The sequence below is a fragment of the Protopterus annectens genome, chromosome 5.part0 (genome assembly GCF_019279795.1).
Source record: "Protopterus annectens isolate FY-2018-M chromosome 5.part0, PAN1.0, whole genome shotgun sequence".
Lineage (NCBI taxonomy): Eukaryota > Metazoa > Chordata > Ceratodontiformes > Protopteridae > Protopterus > Protopterus annectens.
Window position 1 is genome coordinate 1814066159 of NC_056735.1, and position 26750 is coordinate 1814092908.

The 26750-nt window shown below is 41.0% G+C and overlaps 1 protein-coding gene across 1 annotated transcript in view; it reads right to left on the bottom strand.

Moving 5' to 3' along the window:
• Positions 1-5642: 5642 nt before the first annotated feature.
• The window catches only part of LOC122802421 (PEST proteolytic signal containing nuclear protein), a 103743-nt gene continuing 82635 nt past the window's right edge, over positions 5643-26750 (bottom strand). The window contains exon 4 of the mRNA XM_044072041.1: positions 5643-5777. Within this exon, the coding sequence (XP_043927976.1) occupies positions 5643-5777 (135 nt within the window). The remainder of the gene's footprint in view (positions 5778-26750) is intronic.

The following is a 26750-nucleotide window of genomic DNA, read 5'->3' on the forward strand; positions in this document are numbered from 1 at the left end:
TAAGCCTAGCCAGAGTGCATCGGCTTTGCCGCCCCATTGATTAATTAACTGAGCCTCTGTCAAGCAGAGCCAAAGGAGTGATCCCAGGGGTGTATTTTCTGTTACCCATCCACTCGTCAAGGCTTTTCTTGAAGAGTGTTAATGAGGGGCTCTGCCTGATGTAGTTAGGAATTTTGTTCCCACGCATGGGGAGTCTCTATCTTGTATTTTTCCTTACATTTACTGCTTTCAGTTTTGTCACTTTGCTATATTGAGTGTTCTTTACTTAGAATCCATTTTAATTACATAGAAACACAGTAAAAATGATAATGTGATTATTATAATAAGTGAAAATTACATTAAAAATAACAGAAAAATACCTGCATTTCATCTCATGAAGATGAAAGTTTAGTTTTTAAAAAGTGGAAATTAGTGTCCCAACTTATTCTTTTAGAAACATTACATTCTTATAATATTGCTTAGCTTGTTAAAGTTACTGTAAATAACATAGCTTGTTAAAGTTACTGTAAATAATATCTCTGGGTGGAGATCGTAACATTTACTACAGCATCTGACTCACAGTTAACTAAAAAGTACTAATTATTGTTAGCAGTTGCTTTATTTCTGCAGCATCTGCTGGCCAGCTGGTCATTTCATCATACTTTTCAGCCTAGAAACATTTTTTAACCTTAGCACTGACTCTCTTAAAGCATACATAGCCATCTGAAAGAGCTCTTTCTTATGTGAGAAATAGAAAATCTAATACATCTGTTGACACAAAAATGTTTCATTGACTGACTTCAGTTATTCAACAGCTTATTTAAAAAATAAATACCTCTAATGTAAGAAAAAAAAGTAAGTCTACAAAGATTTGATGTCAGTTTGAAGGCAACAATTATTATCATTTGCATACATTACTGCTGTTCAGAGATATAGGTGAGCAAAAAAATGAGATTGGTTTTCTAAAGATTTTGTTTTTGCTTATATTGGGAGGACTCACTGTGTGACATGCTCCTTTGCAAGTGTGACCAATGTTTTATGGAGAAATACTATACTTTGATTACATACTTTGGAAACGTGGTTTCCTGTGACCATGAAAGTCTGTACAGGATTCTGTGATGAGTGGTTTGCCAGGCTGTTGAATTTTAGTTTGTATATCTGTGCTTTACCTTTCAAGTACTAATGCAATAAATAAATACAAGAGCATGACCACCAATAAGGACTTCTTGCCATGTGCAGAGTGTCTATTATCTTAACTAATGAAGAAAGTGCAGGTCCTTGTTACCTAAAAGGCTATTCTACATGCACATACCTCTTGCTAAGATACCCCTCATGTGTCATCCTTGCATTCTTGAGTCATACTAGTTAACCACACCCTTTAACATCCTTTGCAATACATGCATATACAATGTTTTATGTTAAAAGTATTTACTCACATTATACCTGAGTCCTTCTTTCTCTGTCTTCAGCCTATGACCACTTGTTTTTCTACACCTTTTCTAAATGATGTTGTTCTCCTTGGCTTTGTTATTCCTCAAGGCATCTAGTTGTTTCTGTCGGGTCTATATTAGAACATTAAACGTTTAATGGTTTGAATCACTAAAGGTCGACCTTTAATTATTGAACCATTAAAATTTTGAATGTTCAGAAAAAATACATTAAAAAAAAAAAGAAAATCTAAAGGGTGTAGGCAGGGGGGCAAGCCCCCCTGTACCCCCCACATGGAGGGCTGCACCCCCCCCCCCGCTATTTAAATATACCAACTCCGAGACCATACTACATTGAAGTAAATGGAAATCTCCCCTTACAGAGATTTCCGTTTACCTGTTCGATGTTCTGCACTATCGCTATTCTTGTGATGATGGATTCAACATTGTCGGTTTTCGAGAATATAATAGGTAACTGTTTCTGTAATGTCCCCTTAATCCTTCCCTTTACTCTACAGATTGTGAACTTTTTTTTTACATATTGAACAATTTTTATGACCTCATTATGATAGTCTCCATAGTAGCAAAATGTTTGTAAATATATGGGCTACAGAACTGTGTACAATACTATAGATGTATTCTCATTAGTTGTTTCTACACACATAGTGTAGTGTATGGTTTTCATGTGTTATATTGTCCCTGTATACACTCCAGTATTCCCTCAGCCTTCTCTACTGCCTTTTAACTCCAGCATGCCCACCTTTTGGTATTTTGATACATATTTCACAATATTTCACAAGGGGAGTTTTCACTTGTGTTATGTATTTATTTATATACATATTTATTTATTTACTGTGCTTTTATCCCTTTGCATGTTGATCATCAGTTCACCACCCTATCAGACTCAAGAGCATTTATTCCCAAAGAATGAAGAATATTACCTCATTTCCTAGGAAGACATCCAGAGGGACAATCATCCAGGACAATATCAGTGAGTCTGGTGCTCTCACTGGTATCCCATCAATGGGATCTTACATTTGTATGAAAGCCTAACACAATTACATTGGCATATAGTGCACCGTAGGGTCCACCTGTGCCCCTCTGTCTGTTTGCCATGTGCCATCATGCAGACGATAAAGTCTGTCATTAAGGGATTGGGGGGCCGAGGCAACATCTCTGCTGCAATACCCTACACACTTTCAACACCATTCCTGACCTCCTGCAGTTATCAAGTGGGAAGTGACAGCATAAGCTAGTGAGAACCTACCTCCTCCCACATCCTCTTAGCTGTGTCATAAGCCTTCAATCTAATCCAGCTGCCCTGGACCATATTCGGAGATTTATCCCTCTATTCTACCAGTAAAGCAATTTCCACTTCTGTTATCTTCAGTAATCTTCCCCAATGCATATACATGCACAAGGTTTCTGGAGGTTTTTATTTCCTCAAGTACAAATCGTCACATTTGTTTGTGGTGAATACAAATAGCATACATTCAGCATTCTGGAATTCTTGCCTTATAATGCCCCTTTTCATCCTACATACTTCAATGTCTTTGTTAGCCCTGTTACACCTCTTTATGCATTTTGCAAAGAGGCATAGCTTTCCATTTAATCTGATAACAATGTCAATTATATAGTGCTGAATGCCACTTATAAAGTGCTGAAAAGAATTGAATTCAGAAGTGAATTTTTGCTTATAGCACATTTAACTCCATTTTCTGTTATCTAGATTCAATAAATTGCTATATTTTTGTTTCAAAGACTAATTACTCTTTAGCTAGGACTATCATCTTTGGACCATTGGGAGATAATGACCTGAGGTGCTCCAATAAGAAACAAGCAGAGAGACACAATGGAACTTACTATGCATGCATACAAGATCAAATACACCACTCTTGAGTATCTTCCATTCATCCATAATTATCCTAGATGCCCAGATAATATGAATTACTTTAAAAATTGCCAAAGTAAATGGTGTGATTCTAAGGGGTCCAGTCTGTGTTGGTTTAGGCTGAGATGGTAGATAAGACCTCCTGTTTCACCTGGGCTGGCTTACTCTTCTCATATCAGAGCTTCGGGATACTGGCTAAAGCTTTTCCTGCTCCACTGTGCATTTTTAGGCAAAGTCCTCCTAATGGAAATTCCAACATAGCAAATTCAAGCTCAAATTAAGAAAACATTAATGTGATACTACTCAAAGCTAGGAGTCTAAACAGAAAGATGCCAGACGTTGAGACCCTCCCAATCACATTCATATTTGTTATCTGTATGTTTACTAAAACATGGATTGAATGCCAGTGACAACATCCCCTCTCTTCCAGAGTTTAGTGTCTATCATACTTTCAGGCCCTTTTGAAACTGCCAAGAGTTATCTGTTGTTTGTTAGAAACACCATCACCTCACAACAGTTTTCCCATGATTTTAACTTGGAGCTGTCAGAGGTCTAAGCTATGCTTAACAAAACTAACTACTACTTCATTACTAGTTATCCATCCCTGTATTTTATGGAAATTATCTTGACATCATCATGGGATTAAAGATCAAACAAAAATACCTTCTTTTTGGGGGGATTATGTTACTCAGCCATTATTGCTTACACTTCTAAAATGGATAGGTTCAATGTTTTTCTAGACTTTTTAAATATCAATACACCAGAGCACGTTGTAAAAAACAAAACAAAATACTAGAATCTGTAATATCCTTGAATTGGCCCTTATCAGGTGAGCTTCTGCAGGTACCTGATCCCACATCTCCTTATCCCTGCTTAAATCTAATCACAAATCAGACATGTTTGCTGTCAGACCTAGCAGTAGTTCCTCATCACCAAATGAGACCTTTTTAAAGACTTTTTTAGGGCATGCCTACTTCTCTTGCATAATACCTAGGCAAAAAATGGACCCAACTGAGAGATCAGCTGCATTCACTTCCAACATTTACCTTCACCTAAACAGTCAAATAGAAAACTGCCTGGCTGATCTAAATAGAATGGAAAATTCAAGAATAAACTTCTGTGCTGGAATGTCTTTATTAATAAACTACACATCAAAAGAAGGAAAGTAACAAACAGTTGTAAGAAATCCCTATCCTTTTACTTTAAAACTGCATTGAAACCATGTCATCAATGAACTTAATAGCACAATTATAAAATGCAAAGTGGAGTGCAAGCTTAAGGTTACAACTGATATCAGACAAACTACAAATCTCTCTTCAGTTATTTCAGGAAATTAAGGAATGTTGTCCAACAATGCACTGATCTCTCCATAATAATATCATACATTATAATTGCAGGGATTTTCCCAATATCTTAGCAGACAAATTTGGTGTTAACTTTAATGTCTTCACACAGTCCTTCAGAAATCACTTTGGAACAAGTCCTAGAATCACTGCCAAACACTAAAAATAATACTTGCATGAGATCGATATACATAGCTACAATATTATCAGTGCCAAATATGCACCATATGAGACTCTACTTAAATTGTTCAACAACAGCCTATCTGTAGGGTTTGTGATATAATACTTGGAGAACAGTTACTGTGAATCCTCCGCATAATGCAGGTCCCTCTATAGACCTGTGCAATTATAAGCCTATTACTTTCAACAGTCCTGTATGCATAACCATGACATATATTATAGAAGAACTCATTAATGCAGACATAGGTGGCTTAACTGATCTAGACCCCAATTAGTCAAGTTTTATGAAAGGCACTTCTTGTAAGCTTATTTGAAGAAGTTACAGATGCCGACCATGTTAATCATGCAACACACACCATTTATCTCATCCTGGAGAAAACCTTTGACACTTCTGCCCATGTGAGTTGTTGTTGTTGTCTTTCGGCTTTTCCCGGTTAGGGGTCGCCACAGCGGAACTCCGGTCCGCTAATGATTGGCAGTAGATTTTCACGAATGCTGAGGTGCCAGCTTGACGTTCAACCTTCAACTAAGGCACGCCCATTTACGCATGTCTTTCAAATGCCCACCCAACCATGAGGAGTACATGCAGACTCCACACAGAAGGCACTCCCCGCACTCCAACCGAGAATCGAACGGGTGAGTATTACTGAAAAATAAACTTAATGTAAGCTACTATGTTGTCATTTAGATTTCAAATTACCATCCAACAGACATTGCATTATTGAAGCAGTTTATTTTATCTAGAAGGAGTGCGAGGCATTTTCTCCAGCACATGCATAATTAGGGGATTACTGACACTTAGAAACTTTACAGCAAAACCCATTAAAAAGAAAAGGTTTCAGCGATTTGTTTCACTGAAGTATACTTATCACATGCATAGAAAAACGACTGGTTGATTTTAAATACAATGTCAAATTCAGCAATAAACCTCTCTGCTGTAACTCCTTCAGTAATAAACTGTATATCAAAAGAAGGAAAACAATATAAAGTTATAAAAAATCCGCAGCCCAGGATAAACTATTCCTGCTTGTTCTGCTACTCTCTTCCTTACATATAGGTTATCTGTGTTACTTTGAAACCTTTCCTTATGTGAAAACCTATTCGTACTTCAGTTTTGATCACTTGTCACTCTTGCAGAGTTTAAACCATGTAGAAATGGTATTGTAGTCATGTTTCTGTTTGTATGACCTTTCTGTAAATTCTACCCTATTCTAGTCTCCTCCATCAAGTCTGTATGATCAGGCAACATATTACACAAATTGAGGATGATGGTAATCATATCATTGAAATTCTAGCAGTAACTTCCCTTTCAGTTGCATCCTCCTCCTTTTGACCATTTTGAAAATTTGAATTTTTATCTGGCCTTTGCTTTGGAAAGGTGTCTGCCTTACATGTGTCTTTTTTGCTGCCATATTGTAGTCCTTTGAGACTCAGTTAATAATGATAAGAACTACATTAAAGTTGTCAGATAAAATTAGCATACTGTAGGGCACACTATTTCACACAAAAAAGAAAAGATCTTTTAATTACTTTCTTTGTCTGAGTGAAAATTATATTGGATCTAGCTTCTGTTACATTTATGCCATCATTTTTTCATGTCTTTGCTTTTGTGATCAGTATAGATTTTTTTTTCTACATGGCTTTTCAACAAACCATTTGAAAAAAATAAGGAATACAGACTTGTAGCATCTGCTAACATTTATCTTGATTTTATTTATTTTCTTTCATTAGTTGGGATGCGCACACAGTTTTATCTAAGACATTTCTCCGTTGATTTATACAGCAATAACCGACTTTGTGGTGTGGTATATTGCAGATTTACCAACGGTTTATGTGGTTTAATCACAAATGTGAAGCCCTGGAAAGGAAGCAACAGAGAAAGGAAGATCTATATTGCTTTTTCTTTAGTTTTGCATAATGTACCTGATTTTCCTTGTATTTTCTCTGTCCTGTCTTGCTCGTACCTCTGTACTGTTGGGATTTCATTATTTATTTATTTATTTTTTAAAGCTGAAGAAAATTGAAAAAGCTGTCGCATATATTAATGGAAAAAAGTCCAGGCAACTGGACTTTTTCTTTTGGTATATGCTTGGGTTTACAATGGGCATGTTGGTTGCGCTGACCAATTAGCATGCTACTTTTTGAATATTAATGGCCAATCATTCCGTAATATTCAGTTTTTATTCCAGTTTGTTTGCATCCAATCTATTTCCTGCGAATGCTTTCATCATTGTCTTGTTATGAATATTAGCATGTATAATTGCAAAGAGTCCTCATCCTATTTTGTTCAGAGTTTTCAACCTTATTTATTGCTCTATTCAAGTCTGCTGCTAGATAACTTTTAGCAATTAATTTTCATGTTTTGTTTATATTTATTTGTGTTATGCTTGTAATCATGTTTCTCCTCATTCTTCCTGCTTGACTTCACTTAGGAGTATTCATCACAGGTTTATAGGTCCATAGGTACTTACCAGGCTTTTGATCCATGTGGCTCTTTAGAAGCTTAGCAGTATATTCCCATGAAATTTTTAGCCCTTATATTTTAAGTATGAATAACCCATAAAGCACACTACTTTAATGCTGGTTGGAAGTTGAAAAGGACCTGTATGTGTCTTTGTATTACTTGCATTCTTCCCTAGATGGATTCCATGGTATCATTAAACATCTTCTATGGGCTAGGCTTGTAAAGGCTCCAGGGCCATTAGCTTAGTGCACACATATGAACCTATGAACCTATGAACCTATGTACCCCTTTTCTTGTATTAGTTCTTATATCTTATATCCAAGAGTCAAATTACAATGTCTACTTAAACTTACTCGAGCACAACTTGCTGAAGCTCATGTCATCAACTGCTATTTACTATGCAGCACTTCACTGAAGGTCATGCTTGTTGATCTAATGCTTAGAATAACTTAAATGAAATCATGCTAATACAAGCAATAGCAGGATTCTAAACAACTGTAACAATGATTTTTTGCAAAGGGGAAAACCCTAAGTGTACCCCTAGAGGAAGATTTTGCAGTTCTCACTTTCTGCTGATATATAACAGTTCCATGACTGCAATCCTTGGGGAAGATTAAAGAATTCTGTCTAAATCATTTTATTGAAATTGTACACTTCATATCAAAGTCAAACTCCATTAGCTGAACCCATCCACCTCACAACAGGCAGTTCTTTCCATCAACACAACTTAACACAATACATCAAACAGATAAACACATATAACAGTTTGTCTGACATATATATATATATATATATATATATATATATATATATATATATATATATATATATATATATATATATATATATATATATATATATATATATATGGGTCTACTACAGATGTTTTAAAACATTGACTTTCATATGGCCAAGACCATATGAGCAATGTTTCAAAAGTTTGAATACCTGAAAAAAAAATTAAACAAAACAAAAAAAAAAAATCCTGGATGTTTTTGCAGGGGGGCAAGCCCCCCTACACCCTGCACACCCCTTGCTATTTAAATATACCAACTTCAAGATCACAATCTGTAGGGGACCTATATATATATATATATATATATATATATATATATATATATATATATATATATATATACATATATATATATATATAGAGAGAGAGAGAGAGAGAAATGTTATCTCTCTCCATTTCCAGCATACCCTTCCCTCCTCAAATTATAACTTTCATCCCATTGCCTCTTTCCTCCTGTTATTCCACTTTTCTCTTCTGCCTATCTCCTCAGACTCAACACATTTCTTTTCTAGTTCTATTACCTTCATTAATCACTTCTTTTCTTAAACACAGTCATATATTTTCTTCAATACTACTAATATTCATTTTCCATCCCTTTGCAGTTTTCTTTTTTAACAACTCTGACATAAATAACATTTCTCTTCTTTCTTCATTCCTCCATATCCCTTGCTCATCTTTCACTTCCCACAGATAAAACACTCATCCCTCATTTACTTCTCTCTTACATATCTTGTTCCATATTGTATTCATTACTTGCCATTCTTTTTGCACTGTTTCATATCCATCCACTTATGGATAGAGTCTGCTTTGGTTTCTCCACATCTCTGGTTCTATACCATCTGTGTACCAGCCTTAAATGAGTATCTTAGATTGGCCCTGATACCTTTAGAAATGTCATCATTTCCCATGTGCTTCTGTCCAGGTCTCACCACTCTTCAATATCCTGCCTTTCATTATCCATCCCTCTTTCTCTCTTTCTTTCTCTTCCCCTAAGCTTGCTAAAACATGTTACCTCCTCTCACAAAAACCCTGTAGTCTGCCTTATCTTCTCTATTTCTATACCTACAGTCACTTTCACTTCCTCAAATACCTCCTTTTTTCCCTCGCTGGTATTTCTCTTTTCACTCTACATCAGCCATCTTAATTACTTGCCTGTACACCAACCAATCTCCTTCTCTTAGCCCCAAAGGCCCCCTTGACTGCTCAAAGAAAAAATATTGCACTATGCTATGGAAAAGACTTCCCATACATGTGAAGCAGAGCACCTCACTGGCCCTCTTCAAGAGAAATCTTGATGAGTGGATGAGAAATAGAAAACTGACCCCGGGGATCACTCCAGTGGCTCTACTCAACACAGGCACTAGGAACTAAGGTCTGGTGGCACGATGCCAGGGTAATCCTATGGGCTAGGCTTGTAAAGGCTCCAGGGCCATTAGCCTAGTGCACACATATGAACCTATGAACCTATGAACCTATGTACCCCTTTTCTTGTATTAGTTCTTATATCTTTTCCTTCAAATCTCTTAACACTATTAAAACTAGCTATTGCCTCTCACTCTGTATGCCCCTGATTCCACTCCATTTTGGCCCTTTCACTCTCACCCCATCTTTCATAAACTTCCTTATTACTGCTGCCATTGATTTTTCTTTATCTCTAAAAATGTCCCCACCCCCCCCATAATATCATTATCTCCCTTCTCTTTCCATCTAACCTTTTTTTCATAACCTGTCAGACTTTGTGCAACATTTACCTCTGCATCATATGTCTTAACTCAGGCATGACCCATCCTTCTACCACTTTTTGGGTCCTCTTTCTTTCATTAGTTACTCTGTTTCCCCCTTACTCTGCATACAAATCTATCATGCATATTCTATAGTTCTACCACACCAACAATAATTTTATCTCTACATGCTTCCACATATAAACGACCAGTGGAAGCATCATAATACTTACCACTTTTATTCTCCCACTCAACATATTCACCATAGCGGTCCATTTGTGCAGCATTGTCTTTATTAGGTTCCTTACTTCCTCCTATTTCCCTCCTGATCTCTCCTACTGTCAGATATGTTTTCACTCCTAAATATCCCCCCTACAATTACAGCAACCCTACTTTAGAGGTTTATACCCCTCATCCTATCCCTATTATTAAAGATATCTTAGGATGTACCTGAAGTAATTACCCCCACATCCTCCAATAATAATATTTAGCCATCTACAAATTTATGATTTGCTTCTTGATCCCCAGATTTCTATCATTCCCTTTGTCAATTTCTCCAAGGCCAGCACAAGGATTATTAGGGGCGTTTCATAGTTTGCTTTACTCAGCCCTTATTAGGCCAGTCACTGAATATAATACCCCCCTTGGCATGTATCTGACCAGACACATGCAACAACTGGAATGTCCACAGACATATTTTATTAAAAGAATAGAAGACCTAAACAACATATCTTACATGGCCCAACTCAAAGCCCTGTCATTATACTCAGTATCCTACAGACTGCTAAGAGGTGCAGTGTCTGAAATACAAGGCATCTTCGGATCCTTTACTGATGGATTTACTGCATATCAGCAAGTGAAATAGCATCAGAAATACTCAGTCCTGGGATCGAAACCTCTTCTGCAACATCAACCGAATGGTTTTGAGGGTCAGGCATATCTTGCAGAGGATACTGCTGCTCTGGAACAGACTCCCCATCCACATAAAACAAAGTTCATCCCTGTCCATTTTTAAGAACAACTTAGATCTATGGATTGGAAACAGAAAATTTGCACTGTGACTGTCCTCTGTACTACTAATGGACAGAGGCAGCTCCTAAATGCTTTATCCTATGCATGGGTCCCCTTAAATTATCTATGGTATGATCAAAATTGTTCTCATTAGGAATATAAAATTATCAACCATGGGATGGGTAAGGCAAATCTATAACCTAATAGGATAGGTTATTTTGAGCACAGAAAGGGAAACTGGCTAGGCTTAAAAATGTCCCGCAAGGGCAGCTAGTCTATTACTTACCCATGAACCTATGAACTTATGACAGTAGACGTATTTGCCTTGTTCCTCTGTCAAACCTCACCTTATCAGACAAACTTCTATTTATCATGATTTGAATATTTACTTAAGCTATTCTAACATTTTCCTTAAACTATGTTTTCCCATGTAATGTGATTAATTTCAGTTCTAATTCTACAGTGAAGTCCTCTGCCCATATGACTCTATCTTTTCTATGTCTCATTTTTCAGTTGTACACATTCTATTTTGTTCCTTACTTTATCTCTCTTTGTGCCATAATAGGATCCACCTACTATGCCCGTATCCTTAAGTGTGCCTCTACATACCTCTCACATAACGCTTGTCTCTTTACCTCTCATGCTCTTAGAGCAAGAATTCTGATAAAGCCAAAAATAAATTAGAAAGTTACTAGAATCACAGGTTTTGAATTAGCATGCATTTTCTAATGGACATGAAGTCTAAAACTCAAATATCTGTCATTATGTAGTGATTTAGTCCTCAATGATTTGCCAAGAAGGCACAGACTTTATCAAATATAAACCAAAAGTATGAGGTAGTGATCTGGACATTCTGCAGTAACGCTCTGCTTCATCCACCTCCCTGTTGTGCTAATGTTTCTGTTCCTCCTGGAACATACTTATTTCCCGTACATTTACAACTTTTTTTCTTCCTACTCTTCTCTCTTTTTGATAACTTTAGTTTCTGTGAGCATAATAAATCTAACTTTTCCTTTTTAATTCGACTCAATACACATTTTCACTTTACTGGGATGTTCAAACCTCTTACATTCCAACTTCCTACCCTCTAACCCCTGACATACTTTTAAGTCTTCAGGACCTTAGACTCAAAGATCTTTGAGCATGTCACAAGAGCACACCAATGTTCCTCCCCAAGGACAGGATAGTTCAAAGTTGCTGTTGGTTATCTACCTTACCAGGCACTTGGATTTTGCTCCCTGGGTAATATTTTATCCTCCCTTCTGACTCCTCTGCTTATCTCTCTCTCTCTTTCTTCCTCACTTTACAGCCTTTCCTCCCAGGCCTCATGCCCCCAATATGGTACCATCATAATCCTTATCCTCCCAAATTGCTTAGGTACGGTCCATATATACATACAACATTACATCTGTAGCACAATAAAGCTAATTCAGAATGGTTCATTTCTTATTTTCTTGATTTAAAGGTACAATACTATTGTTCACAATCATAATACTTTACAAAAAATACATATTAATCTTCCAGATTTTGCCCACTAGAAAAACGAGTATTCCCTCAACCCATGTGATTTTATTAAGCTTTATTGCTCATCTATGTTCGCTAGTCTAATACACACTGACTATTGACAATAATAAATTATTTACTATAGCGTTCCACTACTCCAAAGTTATAAAGTTTTACCAGTAAATATATGTACATGTATATGTATAGTTTTGAATGTACTCTATATTTAACGAATATAAAATACAACCAACTTCAAATTTTTACTTATACAGTATAACTCTGTCCTATGAACACAAATATTTTACATTGTCCATGCTGTTTACATATGTTCTTTAATACCCTTAGTGGGCTTAAAGGACAGCCTCTCATCTATATTATAGCTTTGCACACATTTCCCATATAAACATGTTAATCATTATTTGAGTCCTGATTGGAATCACGCTTCAGTCATCTATTGGCCCGGTGTCCATAATAGGAATTTCACCCTCTCTTGGTAAACAACAATAAAGTCTTAACTCCTCTGAGGTCTAAACTTCTGCCACTTTATCCTCTTACCCCCAAATCATTACACCGTCTAATCTGGTAGGTTACTCTGTTTGCTCATCCCCTTCACCATGATAATTAACCTCACCTGGGAGATACATTGAGCACAATTACACACACAAGCACAATTTGTCTGAACCCTCCCCCCCCTCCCTGAAAAGATTCAGCTCCATTTCCATGCCTAGATCACCTTCTAGAGTCTAAGCCTCATTTTTATTCAGTTGGCATTAGTATTGACTCTGACATCTCCCTGGGCCTGGATTGCTCCAGACGTCTCTGTTTCTCTTCCATTCAGGTACATCTCATGCACCTATTATAAATGCACATTGCTGTCATTGTTTTTATTTTGTCTTTGCAGTTACGTGTCTTCTTTTCTTTTTCTTTCTTTTTTGTTTTTGGTCATTTGCACTTTCTGTTTCCAGTTCTTGTGTGTCGTATGTGTGCATGTTTGGGTGCCCATGTATCTTCATTACTGAGTGCACATATCATCTTATAGTTTAAATACTTAATTGTCATAGAAGGTAGCCATTGGAAAACTGACTCCTGCACCTGAGGTGTTCCCTCTTTATCATTTGGTTAAGATTAGATTCTAACAACAGTAGTCTATTGCTAGTATCTCTACATGCTGCACCAGTCTAATCTGCCCTCTGGAATAGGACATATACTGAAGGCTATGTCACAAGGTGGCCCAATGAGCATGTGGAATAGCTTTGTGGGGGAACCATTGTGGTGTGTGTGTGTGTGTGTGTGTGTGTGTGTGTGTGTGTGTGTGTGTGTGTGTGCGCACGTGTATGTGTGTGCACGCAAGTGTGCACACATGTGTGTGTGCATGTGTGTGTATTAGCTTTTTTCTGTTTTTTTTTTTTCACTTTAGTTAACCTGCCATTGATCTGCCTGGCTTGTGTCATGATCTTGTGTATGACAATCTTAAAATAGAGGTTCAACACAGAAAAGCTTACTCCTAGTCACAAGAGGTAACTGCATCAAACTATAAGCTAAGATGTTGACTTGTGAATCAGAAAAGATGTAAGAGTTGATGACTCTCAACTAATTTATACATTGTAATCCTAACTGTGGTAATTCTGACTCATAAAAATGAGATTCTTGCACTGAGCTGCTTGGTAGGCAGCCTTTTTGCCATGTTGTACAATATCATACTATCCTGTATACTGATTTCCTTTCTGCACTATACAAAAAAGACAACAGGCCAAAAAACCTACCATAGCTGTCTTGCCCTGTGATGACTTGGGAGTAAAAATATTTCAGTTTAGTGAATATGTTTTATTACATTTATTTGCCTTTTCTGTAACCAGTTGTATAACAAGCTCACCTTGAAGCTACCACCTAGTTGATGTGAGTTTAACTTTGTAGTCTTAATGGCAACTGTTGAATGAGTGTGGGGGCAGCTTCACAGCATATCAGGCCAAACTGGTGTGTTAAATTAGTCATGAGGCCTTTCTACGCAGCCCTCTTTTTGAGTCATTGATTCCTCGCTGGAAAAAGAGAGGTTTGTTGAAAGCCTCACTTTCTGAATCAGACTCCTAGCATCACTGACTAGCCTAAATACCCATTATCACCATTTAAGAAGACCCTTCAGTTATCTCCTCCCTCAAAATGTTTTTTTTTATTTTTCAAATACATTTGAATGAATTCCATAGTATTTATACATAACATCTTAAATAACTATGTACACTATTTACACTAGTCTGACAGTATAACAGATCTTAATGTATACAGTTACTTTATAAGTATGTCCAATCCATTATCAGAGTGTCTGATCAATTATTGTATAGTGTCAATCAACGATAAGACTTTTCCCCAAGGGTTGTTGATAAATGGCTTTGGATAAATTCTTAGTTCTTTAATTTTAATTTCCAATAATGCTGTGGTGTTTAGTAGGCTGTAGAAGTCTTACAAAGTTGGTATTGTGTTTGTATTCCATCTTCTTGTTATACACTTCCTTGAAATTGCAAGTATAGTCCAAACTAGAAACATGTTTGACCTATTCAAATGAAGACCTTCGTTCACATTTAATAATACAAGAGGTTTAATTAAATAAAATGATTCATTCAATAAAGCTTGTAGAAAGTTCTTAATACCATTCCAAAATGGCTTAATTTTAACACAATCAAAGAAAATGTGGTTCCAATCTGCATTGTGTACTTGCTCACATCTCCAACATATTCCTTTTATGGAAGAACTAATTTTACTTATTCTGTCTGGGGTTAAGAATGCCCTGTGCAAGCATTTCCAATTAAAAACTTTCCAGCTTTGTGTAAAGGATGTATATTTTATCGATAATAAGATATTTGTTTTAATATCTTCAGTTAACTGTATTGAGTGTCCTTTTGTTATATATTTCCATTATGAGGTTTTGGGTGTTGTTTTATAGTTTATCTATGGGCAGGATTCACAAAGGCTTGCACGGAGTGTAAGAGACGTACAACACTCCATGCAAGCCTCGCGATCCAGGAACAGCCCTAAACTCCGTGTAAGAGACCAGCTAAAACGTCTCTTACACGGACTGGGCATGGACATGCTAAATACCTCACTTGCAGCCGAAAGGTATGCAAATGAGGTATATTAGCGATCCACGAAGCAGAAACCAGTCCGTGTAAGAGATGTTTTAGCTGCAGAAATGTACTCAGTTGACAACTGAGTATGTTTCTGCAAATTCCACAACGGAGCCATGTCAGCTCCAAAAAAAGGGTGCATACGACTCAGGCAGCATGCCAATGGCCAAATATGTGGCCATTGGCAATATAACCTGATGCCAAAATAATAAAAATATAATTTTTTTTTTTCGGCGATCGCCGATGTTTAAACCCAGCGCAGCCCCGCGCAAACGGGCTACGCTGTATAAAACATGAAAATGAAGGTTATAAACCCACAAATGTGGGTTTCATGCAATACATGGAATGACAATGCAGGGACCAGCAGACCAAAAACAACATGGCCACCGTGTAGTGGTTGCTAAGGGGGGAAGCTGAGTGTAAGACATGTAACTAAGCATTAGTAGGCAATCTCATGTAAATGAGGGTTCGGATACTGAATCTCACAGTCACATAGCAAATGAGCACAGTCTGAGTAGTGTAAGAGATACATAAGGGGGAGGAATAGAGTAGGAGATAGGTGACATCACAGGGGGGAATGGTAGAAAGAAATGTAGTTCATTGGAGGCCAGTGTAACATGACAGATGACAGGCACAGATCATGGAAAGAGGTGTGCCACTAGATAAGTCATGGAAAGTCAAGAAATGGAATGTGTACACTGTTACTTACACCAAAGTTTCTTGCTGGGTGTGCATGCGCACGTGTGCGCACCATGAAGCGCGAGTAGGGCAGTGTGCGTGCGTGTAAGGCAGTCTGAGCATGTGGGAGTGTGTTGGGAGATGTTTAACACTGTTTGCGCTGGTGTGCGCGCGTGTAGGGCAGGCTGAGTATGTTGGAGGCTGTTGGCAGACGTGTAACAGTGTTTGCGCGGGTGTACGCGCGTTTTAACCCGAATAAGTAGATTCTGAACCGTGTAAGCACGTGTGCGCACGTGTAAGCCACTGTGAGCGTGTTTCTGATAGTATGCACGTTGCTCCCCCCTGAGGAAACAGAGAGGAAAAAGGAAGCAACAGAATTAATAGGAAGCTAGCAGGGATAACTGCTGAAGCTAGCAGGTGAAAACAATTAGAAGCAGGCAATTACACAGGCAGAATAGCAGCCCAGCCCAGCACTTAAAACTCTGCAAACAGTAGTGCAGGATGTTTCCCTTAAGAGACACTGCAAGACAGGAGTAAGCTAATAGAAGTGAAAACTGAAAAAGCTGAACTCAGAGCAGAAATGTTAGGGGCTGCCATAGCTGTCATAATGAGACATAGGCGACTTGCTGAGGGTGGTGACAATGCAGATGGTGCCAGACAACCCACAGTGAGGAGACGGAGAAGAGTGTACAGGCCCAGGGTCACCTACCATGGGTTACATGAGCTGGAGATAGTAGAGCGCTATAGAGTGGACAGAGAGCTCCTGCAGCAAATTGTTGAGCTGTACAGGCCAAGCCTCACACACAGAACCAACAGAGGGGAACCCATCCCAGTGGAAACCAAGGTATGTGTTAGCCTAAGAATACTAGCAACAGGTACCTTCCAGAGACCAACTGGTGATATGATGGGGATATCACAGGCATCAGCCTCCAGGGTACTGCACCAGTTCCTGGATGCCATGTCAGCACATGTCGGTGATCATGTATATTTCCCCAATGCCCGTGAGGTATTGGCCAGCAATATGCGTCTCTTCCAGCAAATAGCGGAATACCCTGAGGTAGAGGGTGCAATAGACTGCACGCACATACGCATCAAAGCACCAGCCGGTGAGCGGGGTAGGGCCTACATTAACCACAAGGGCTTCCCCTCCATCAACTGCCAGGTCGTGTGTGATGCCCAGGGCATAATAATGAATGTGTGTGCTGGCTGCCCTGGGAGTTACCACGATTCCCACATCTGGCATTTGACGCAGCTGTACCAGACATTTGCCAATGGGGACATCCCACACGGACACCTAGTGGTGGATGCAGGTTATGCACTGGAGCCGTGGCTGATGACACCCATCAGAAATGCACACACACCTGAACAGGAACGCCATAATGAGGCACACGCACAAACACGTAATGTAATAGAGCGTGTGTTTGGGCTGCTCAAGTCAAGGTTCCGGTGTCTGGACACATCTGGTGGAGCCTTGCAGTACACACCAACTACATGTACCCAAATTGTCATGGTATGTGCTATGCTACATAATATGATCTTGTGAAAACAGCTGCAGCAGGACCAGCATAGGGCCGGGCCAAACAGCCCCCCACCATTGCCAAGGCCATCACAGGCAGAGCGTGACTCGGAGGAGGAACAACCTGAGCCTGCCCCAGTAGGCAGAAGGAGGCATGCCCAGTATGCCCTGGCCTTGGCAAAGAGGCAACGCATAGCACATACACTGGCTCAGTAGGTACCCTGGGAATGATACCCCCTCTGACTCACTCAAATAATAACATGGATGCCTAAAATGACATGACCTGCTCACAAACATGTACAGGGAAGTGTAATATGCGCATCAGACAGAGGCAGCCCTGCAGCACCACCTGAGGCATGAATGCTATGTGTTAAGTAATGTAACACCATGTACTATATGCACACCTGAGCACCCTGACTAACATCCACCCTCACCAAGCATGAAGCCACAAAATGACGATGGGATGATCAAGTGCAATAACTGGCTGAAGTAATGCAGTTAGTCAAAGGGGAGCCAATGTGTTTCAGGCTGGGAAGATATGCGGACCTTGACATGATGCACCACCTGCTAGGGGTGGCGTGCACCTATCATGCCATGCCCCATGGATACTGGCAAAGGCTGTCAGTACCCACAGCATGCCCTGAATAGGTAAGTCTCAAAACACAAACCCACCTTCATAGGTTCTACAAGGGATAGGAACCTAGATGTAATGCTACCCAATGATAGATGTATAAACAGCAAGATGTGTGCAGTGTAAACGCACACAGTATGGAGAATGTAGATACCAGTCCTGTAACAGAGAACTGGGTCAAGGCTCACATCAGCACCCTAACACTACCAGGTCACACCTCATACTGTGCTGTACAGCCACAAAACATGGAACAAGCTACAAAAGGAGGGTGACTAGCAAGAAATGGCAAGGATAACCACACCCCCATGTTGGTACCACAACAAGAAGCAGCATGGATTAGCCATGGTCAAATACCAATGGCTAAAACCGCCTCCCAGTATATAGCCTGCTGTAGACTACTGTCCTAATACCAGGAACTGCACCTGGCCTATGTCGGAATACATGAATATATCAAGCCCCCCCAAACCACATTATATTGCTTGACTGAAAATACCCAGACATACACCGGGAGCATTATACTAGCACCAACACAGTAGGAGAAAATTACCCAGATTCCATAAACCAAAATGCCCAGGAACAATGTACCACTCCCACAAGAGGGGTAAGCATACCGGATGTGATAATCAGCAACATGTGTACTGGATGGCAAGATGAGAAGTGTACCCCTCACTGGTAAGACCAGACCATAGATTAATCACACTGGATATACACATCCTGACCCCAGTCCCTGGCCAGAATACCACAGTGAAAAACATGTGTAAAGCATAGGTTGTAGCCCTCAAAACCGATGTTGAATCCACAAAAGTCCCTGTGCAAGTGCAGAATATGGGACACACCACAGAACATATTATACAGGCATTCCATGAACACAGCCAGGAATGCTTGGAGTATGCAATCACAAATAACAACAACACACAATGCCATACATACAGGCATCTGGCATGCTGGCCTCCAGCCATTACCAAACCATGCAAGAGAATGAGGAAGCTATCACATGATAGAGCAAACATAAAAAGGGAAGTAATCACTGACCAGTAGTATGGCAATAACATATGTCCACACATACAATCCACTAAGTCCAGCCACAACAAGTAGAATCTGTGAATCCAGAGGCAATGTGACACCAGTCCCAAGTACACAGACAACCACAACACCCCCCAATAAATACAAATATATGTGATAGATGCATCCATGTATCCAAACCAGAGGGCGAGCTCCACCAACTCAGTACTGTCAAAACTAGTCAGGAGGAGAAGGTAACCACATACACCACAAACCCAGTCCCACATAGACCTACCACAACTGTAAACCAAACACATAAACACAGACAAATATTCCCGGAGGCCTTAATTACAAACACACCACACAAACAGAAGCCTCCAAAGCAGATCACAAGCAACCACAACCTTCAAACATAGCACATGCAGCGAATAGTGCATAAAGCTGGTGTGCCAAACAGTCACAGGCCAGAAGGAGAAACAACATGCCTGATACAGTCGTAATAGGTGTCTGTATAGGCAGACACACTGCTGTCCCACTCACCAGACTGAACAAGGGAAAGGGTAGAGTAAGCTGCCTGTAGGCTGCTACAAAATGCCACATAACACAAGTACGCAGGTCACCCCAAAGCAAGCAGAAATATGATGCACTCAATGTCCATGCTGGTGTGAATTACCTGAGATGTACCTCCCTGGTCAACATCAAAAGAGACATGGATGGTCCCTCTGAGTATGTACCCCAGGGCGGTATGACACTGGCTGTGTGCAGCATCCAGCCCTCACCAAGAATGATGCCACAGTACAAACACAGAATGCTCATGTTTAACAGCTGGCACAGTTACAGCTGTCAGTCCAAGAGGGTCTAATGTGTGTCTGCTTGAGATATCAAGCATGACAAGCCATGCTGCTGTTCTAGGGATGGCTTGCAGCTGTTACCCGTGTGCGTCTGGATACTGGATAAGGCCTTTGCTGCCTCCATAGAGCCGTATGTAGGCAAGGCCAAAAAGACTACTCACCACCCTAGAAAACATAAGTGGTAGGAAACATAAGGGTAATGCTGACCAATGCCAGATGTGTAAACTGCAATATGCATGCCCCTGAGGCACTTCCCATTATGGAGAACATTGATGTCTGTGCAGTGACAGAAGCCTGCTGCAAGCCTAGTGATAGCACACCAGCACTACTAGGTTATACCACATATCATGTGTTATGGCCCCAACACCTGCACCAAAACATCAAAGGAGGGGAGTATCCATATGCAGCACAGACACCCATATTGCCAGGTAACTGACAATGCACAAAGCAGCGGAGACCACCCATGTGCACATAACTGTAGTCAAAACTGCTGTACAGTCTGTAGCATGCGACAGACCACACTCTCACACACAAGAACTCCACCCAGACATCCGAAGACACTGGACAGTATGAATGTCCCACCAAATACCAGACAAGGTACACACAAATTACCACATAGGTGTCAAACCATTATGTATGCAAGGAGTAATCAGGGACCTAGGGACACAGGTTGACATTAATCTGTCATGTGACACCCACAATGCCAACGTGGCTATGAAGATTGTTGATACTGGACACCGTATCATGAAAGGATTCACATCAACATCAACAGAGGTCACTGTGCCGCTGTACTGTTCCCTTATCAGACCCATAATCTAGTACAATGACTCATATGGGATGTACCGTACGTGACACCTGCAGCGGTTCGGAAGACCTCATAGTTACCCCACCAACAGGATAAAGGGTGTGAAATATATGTCATATGCTGCCTGGCTGTAGACACCCCAGCTGACTGCAGTCACACACTGCCTACACAGAGGCATTGTATGTCTGTTGTACAAGGCCATGTCCAACACAGGAGTAATGGACATGCTAGACCACAGGAAATCAAAGCCATTGGAGCTGTGAGAGTCACAGATGTCAGCCTCAACACATAATGAAATAAGATGTGCTGGAGGGACAGATACATAACCCAGAGGCTCAAAAACAGGATCCCAATCCATGGTAGGCAAAGCCCCTCACTGACACCCCTCAACAGGAATATTGCTAAGTGGATGGATGACCGTACATGTATACTGGGGGTCCTCACTGTGTCATGACCAGACAGAGGCACAGTGAAGAACTTCATAAATGGCCATAATTGAACATAGCAAGGGGTGGCGAAAGACACACACACTCTGGCTAGGCTTACTAATGGCCTAGGGTGTATAGCCTAGTATGAACCCATGAACCTATGAAGATACAAAACGTACAGGACACTAAGGATAATCACAAGGCTTACCCAACTGATGGTAGGAACCATGTTGGGCATCCACAGATATGATCCGAATTTGACAGATATTACAAACAACATACCAAACACACACACATATTGCTAACATACAACCTGTCAGGTGTAGTGCAAACACCCGAGTGCAAAATACCTATCCCAGCAGACTGATGGTCCCCTGACATTGCAGATGCTGAGGTAACAGCCATCATCTGCAAAGCAGAACACACAGCAGCAAAGGTATGTGATGGTGTCCTGTGCTGAGGCCAACATGGACTCCAAGAATAATGGAATGCCAAATCACACTACTGCCCAATGTCAGCCTTACCACAGGATATGTCCCCAAAGAGCAGTGTACAACAACAGTGGTCCATCACAACCAAGGTGTTGCCTGAATGGATACTCCAAACTACCACCCCAGGATCCTGACAAGCTTGTTCTGCACAGCTATGGAAAGGATCAGTATGTACCGCAGACAGAAGGCTATTGTGGACCTACTGATACTGGACCCTACACAGTGTGGCTGTTGTAACTGCATAACCTGCCCCTAAACATGTCTGACCCATTTGAAGCAGTCATTAAGGTAATTGATGAGGGCAATGTGGTCCACACAGCGTAGCTGGACCGTGCACATGATTCTAGACAATACCGTACGAGTTCAGTATGGATATGTTCAGCAGCTTAAATATATACCCCTATGTCAGTAGAGGGGTTGCAAACCAGACCAAGGACAGAACTGACATGGTCAGACATGCCGCATCCATGTCAGACTACAAAGCGGATATGAGTGGCATCCCACAAGGCATGGTCTTGGCCCCCCCCACCCCCGTTCTGTATATATGTCCCATAGGTATAGGCCAACATGGAAGGACTGTGACTGAACATGTATGCAGAGGAGTACAAACAGCCCACCAAATCTGACCCCCAGCTGACACAAGCAACCCACAAAAGGGCCACCTACAAACAGACAACTGTAGCCATAGCCATGTCAGCAAGCTAATTGCAGAACTGTGTATAGACAACCACCGTGGATATACAGTAAGTGCCCACAAATTACCACACAGGTGTTAACCCATGAGGTACCTAACATGTAATGTGAGACCTGGGTACAAAAGGTGATAAATATCCTGCACTGGACAAACATGTGGCTGTAGTGTTCGCAGAAACATGTACCATATACCCACCCAAACATGAAGGTTGGCAGATGTAGATAAGGGGAACTCAATGTGGCTCTGCAGCCATCCTCCATCAGCGTCACAACTGACTACAATAGCCCCTGTGGGATATACCACAGCAGACACCTCCATCAACTGTAAAGTCCACAACAGTACCCCACCAGGGGTAGCAAAGAGCATGAACAGATGCCATGTGTTGCCTGAGTAAACAAACTGCAGCCCCACACACCGCCATCCTTCCCAGCTACAGGAAAGCTGTGCCTGATGTATGAAGCCATGTCCAACCTGGAATGAATGAACATGTTGCACCTTGTACAATCTGAATGGCAGTGAGCTATGCACATGAGAGACCTGAACCCCAGCACTGACATACATAGGACAAGCTGTACAGAATGATCCATAACACAGAAGGCACCCCCACTCTTCAGTAAACTCCTGGTACAGGTCAGCCAGAGAGCCACATATCGACACCCCTCAAGAGGAATCCTGATGAGTGTATGGGAGATGGTAGGCTAACCCTGGGTATCACTGTTATGTCAGAGGTAGACGGAGGCACAGTATACTAACCATGACATATGTCATGGCAAACTCCAGTTACAATGTGTGTCGAAGGACAAACACACCCTGTGACTAGCATCAGAAATGGCCTAGGGAACATCGCTAGTGTTTGCCAATGTCCACCCATGTTGTGGAATACACTAGCAATGTTGGACGAGCCTGTTGTAGGTAGTCCATATCTGAACATATTGCAACATGGTCATATGTGCACAAGTGGCCCCTACACAGTCTGTTGTGCTCACTATGAAGATGTCAAGCAGTCATAGGACTAAAGCACAGGATACTGTCCACCACAGTGAAAGTACTGAACCAGTACACTATACGGTACTACAGTGTTAGGTCATTATGAAAGTATGTTGAGAACTGTCTGCAAAGTATCCCATGCAATCCCTGCAGGCACAGTATAATCCCTGTTGTGGCAGACACGAAGCAGTTGGCCAGTTAGTACACAACATGACACCCAACACACAACCATAAGCGTGAGATATTGTTGAAGTTCACACACACCCAAATATGTGGTGGACTTCAGAGTGCAACATATGGAAAGCTCACACTGGGCATGCTCGCACACTTTGATAAATGAGGCATATGTCAGACAACATGCCATGGAAAAGCTGAACTGGGCATGCTCACACACTTAGGCCATATCTCCGTTTAGCAGTTGGCCACACATATCTGGTATTTGTACGTGTCAGTCCAGGAACCAACCACAACACAGCAATCAGCCCAGTGCACACAGTAAATGACTACAGAGACATAAGTGATATAGTGGATCGCCGTCATATGCAAACATCTTCCACAGATAACAAACCAAAAGGTTCCGAACCAGCAGGTGTAAAACTCCAAAGGTTTATTAGGAAATGTAAAAGTAAAGCGCTTTTCGTCTCCCTTAGTAGGAAGACTTCTTCAGACAAAGGAAAAAATCATGAAACACAATTTAAAACCCCAAAAAAAGGGGTGTGTGTTACAAAATTACAAACAGCTGCCTTAATTGAACCCACTGACATACCTTCACATTTAAAGTTGTATTACATTAAAAGCATAAATAAATGTCCACTTAGTGTAGACAGGGTGTCAAACATAAAAAAGTTTTCAAAAAAGAAACATGAACTAGATAAAAGTAACCAAGAATGTCATAGTGAAGATTCATGAACCTAATCAAGTGTAAATACTGTTTCATGATTTTTTCCTTTGTCTGAAGAAGTCTTCCTACTAAGGGAGACGAAAAGCGCTTTACTTTTACATTTCCTAATAAACCTTTGGAGTTTTACACCTGCTGGTTCGGAACCTTTTGGTTTGTTTTTTGACAGTTTGTTTTTCTTCAGTTTTGGAATCTTCCACAGATACACAAGTTGGTCATAGGAACAGGGAATGCTATGGCAATAAAGACCTGCAAACAGTAGAACAGCACAACAAATATTGTGCATCCAACAATTGAACATATGGGTGTAGAGGTCAATACTAGGCTTGTTGCCCTAGGGAATGACAGCTCAGCCAGAGTGTGCTTGGCATCTGCATCCCCAGGATAGTAGGCTACTGTGCCACTGTAAAGTAGGTCACAGAAGGCAACATGTGAGGCTAGTGAGCTGTGCCTCTGTCAAGCAGGGGCACCGTGGAGGTCCCAGGGATTGAATGTGCTAAGCCACAGCCATGTTGTCGGTGTGTGCTGTGAGAGGGTTGCTGAGGATCTCTGACAGTAGGTGTCCATCAATAACAGACTGAGGGGAGCCCTATCTGCATTCTCTGGATGATTCCACTGTCAACACTGTGTTGTAATGAGTATGTGTGAATGAAGTGCCATGCCGGAACTGTTCACAGATGTCCTCCCTCTGTGGGCTACAGCTCTGCAATGTATTAGGTCACTCTGTCTGTTGTACGGTGCATATATGGCTGGTGTACAGCTGACAGGTGTCTTGTTGTGGAGCAGTCATGGGTATATGTGGGATAGCATGACCAATGCAAACCGTACACATGCTCATAGAATGCAATTGTCAAGGATTATGCTGAGTGGCCAGTATAGTCCTCCAGCATGGGTCCTCTGAAGTCGTCCACCCCAGTCTACACAAGTGTAGAGTCTGCTTGTGCTAAATACAGTTTGTGTGCAGTGACAACCTTGCCTGGGGTGGAGATGGGATATGGATGTCCAGGGAAAGGTGGGTATGGTCAGATATCAACAATAGTGGTCTACCTCTGGTGTGGAACAGTGAGTACCCACGTTGCAGATGGACAGGTGCAATATGTATTCCCCCATGTGGCTGTGGTGTGTGGTTCTGCCATAGCACATGGACCCACAAATTGTACTGGCTGTAGGGTAAAGTGGTAGAGGCCTGAGTAGTTCTCACACACAATATGCCTGTACCTGATGTTAACAACTGGAATGGTGTATGTGAACACCTGCATATCCTGGCACTGTTCCCAGGGAATGTAAGTGTGTGTCCTGGATGTGGGTGTGGTGTTCTGGACTGGTTGTGTTGTGTGTTACAGGTCCTGTGGTCCCAAAGCATGGTATAGAACATAACCTGCCAGTGCGATGTGCATATCTGACCCTGACGTAGGTGGCTGCAAATGCATATATATGCTATCCCCCACCTGACAGGTAGTACTACATGTACATACCTCTGTAGAAATAAAGATGTCAGCAGCCTATAAATACTACAGGTGCAGAACAGATGCCCAGTAATTCGGATAGTGCGCTCTGCTAATGAGTCTCCCTCCAGTGTCGTAATATAGTTAGGTAGGGGTTCGAATCCTGCAAATGCTCAGTGTGTGTGTGTCTGTGTGAGTGGGGTTTGTGTGTGTGAGAGGGAAATGTCCCTTTTGGCAACTGGGAAAACACACTACAGGATGCACATTCCCCTTTCTAAACACTGATGATGTCAGCACCCTATAAGTACAGCAGGAGAAGGGAAACCTCCCAGTAATGTGAATGGCGCTCTCCGATAATGCGTCCGTCTCGAGTGTCATACCATAGTTAGGTAGGGATTTGAATCCTGTACATGCTCAGTGTGTGTGGAGGGGGTTAGTGTGTGTTTAAGACTGTTTGAAAGAAGTATCCCTTTTGCCAACTAGGAGAATACACTACAGGATGCACATTCACCTTTCTAAACACTGATGATGTCAGCACCCTATAAGTACAACAGGAGAAGGGAAACCACTCAGTAATGCAAATAGCGCGCTCCGCTAATGCGTCCGTCTTGAGTGTCATAACATAGGTAGGGTTTTGAATCCTGTACATGCTCAGTGTGTGTGGAGGGGGTTAGTGTGTGTTCAAGACTGTTTGAAAGAAGTATCCCTTTTGCCAACTAGGAGAATACACTGCAGGATGCACCTTCCCCTTTCTAAACACTGATGATGTCAGCACCCTATAAGTACAGCAGGAGAAAGAAAGCCTCCCAGTAATGCGAATAGCGCGCTTCGCTAATGCGTCCATCTCGAGTGTCATAACATTATTAGGTAGTGGTTTGAATCCTGCAACAGCA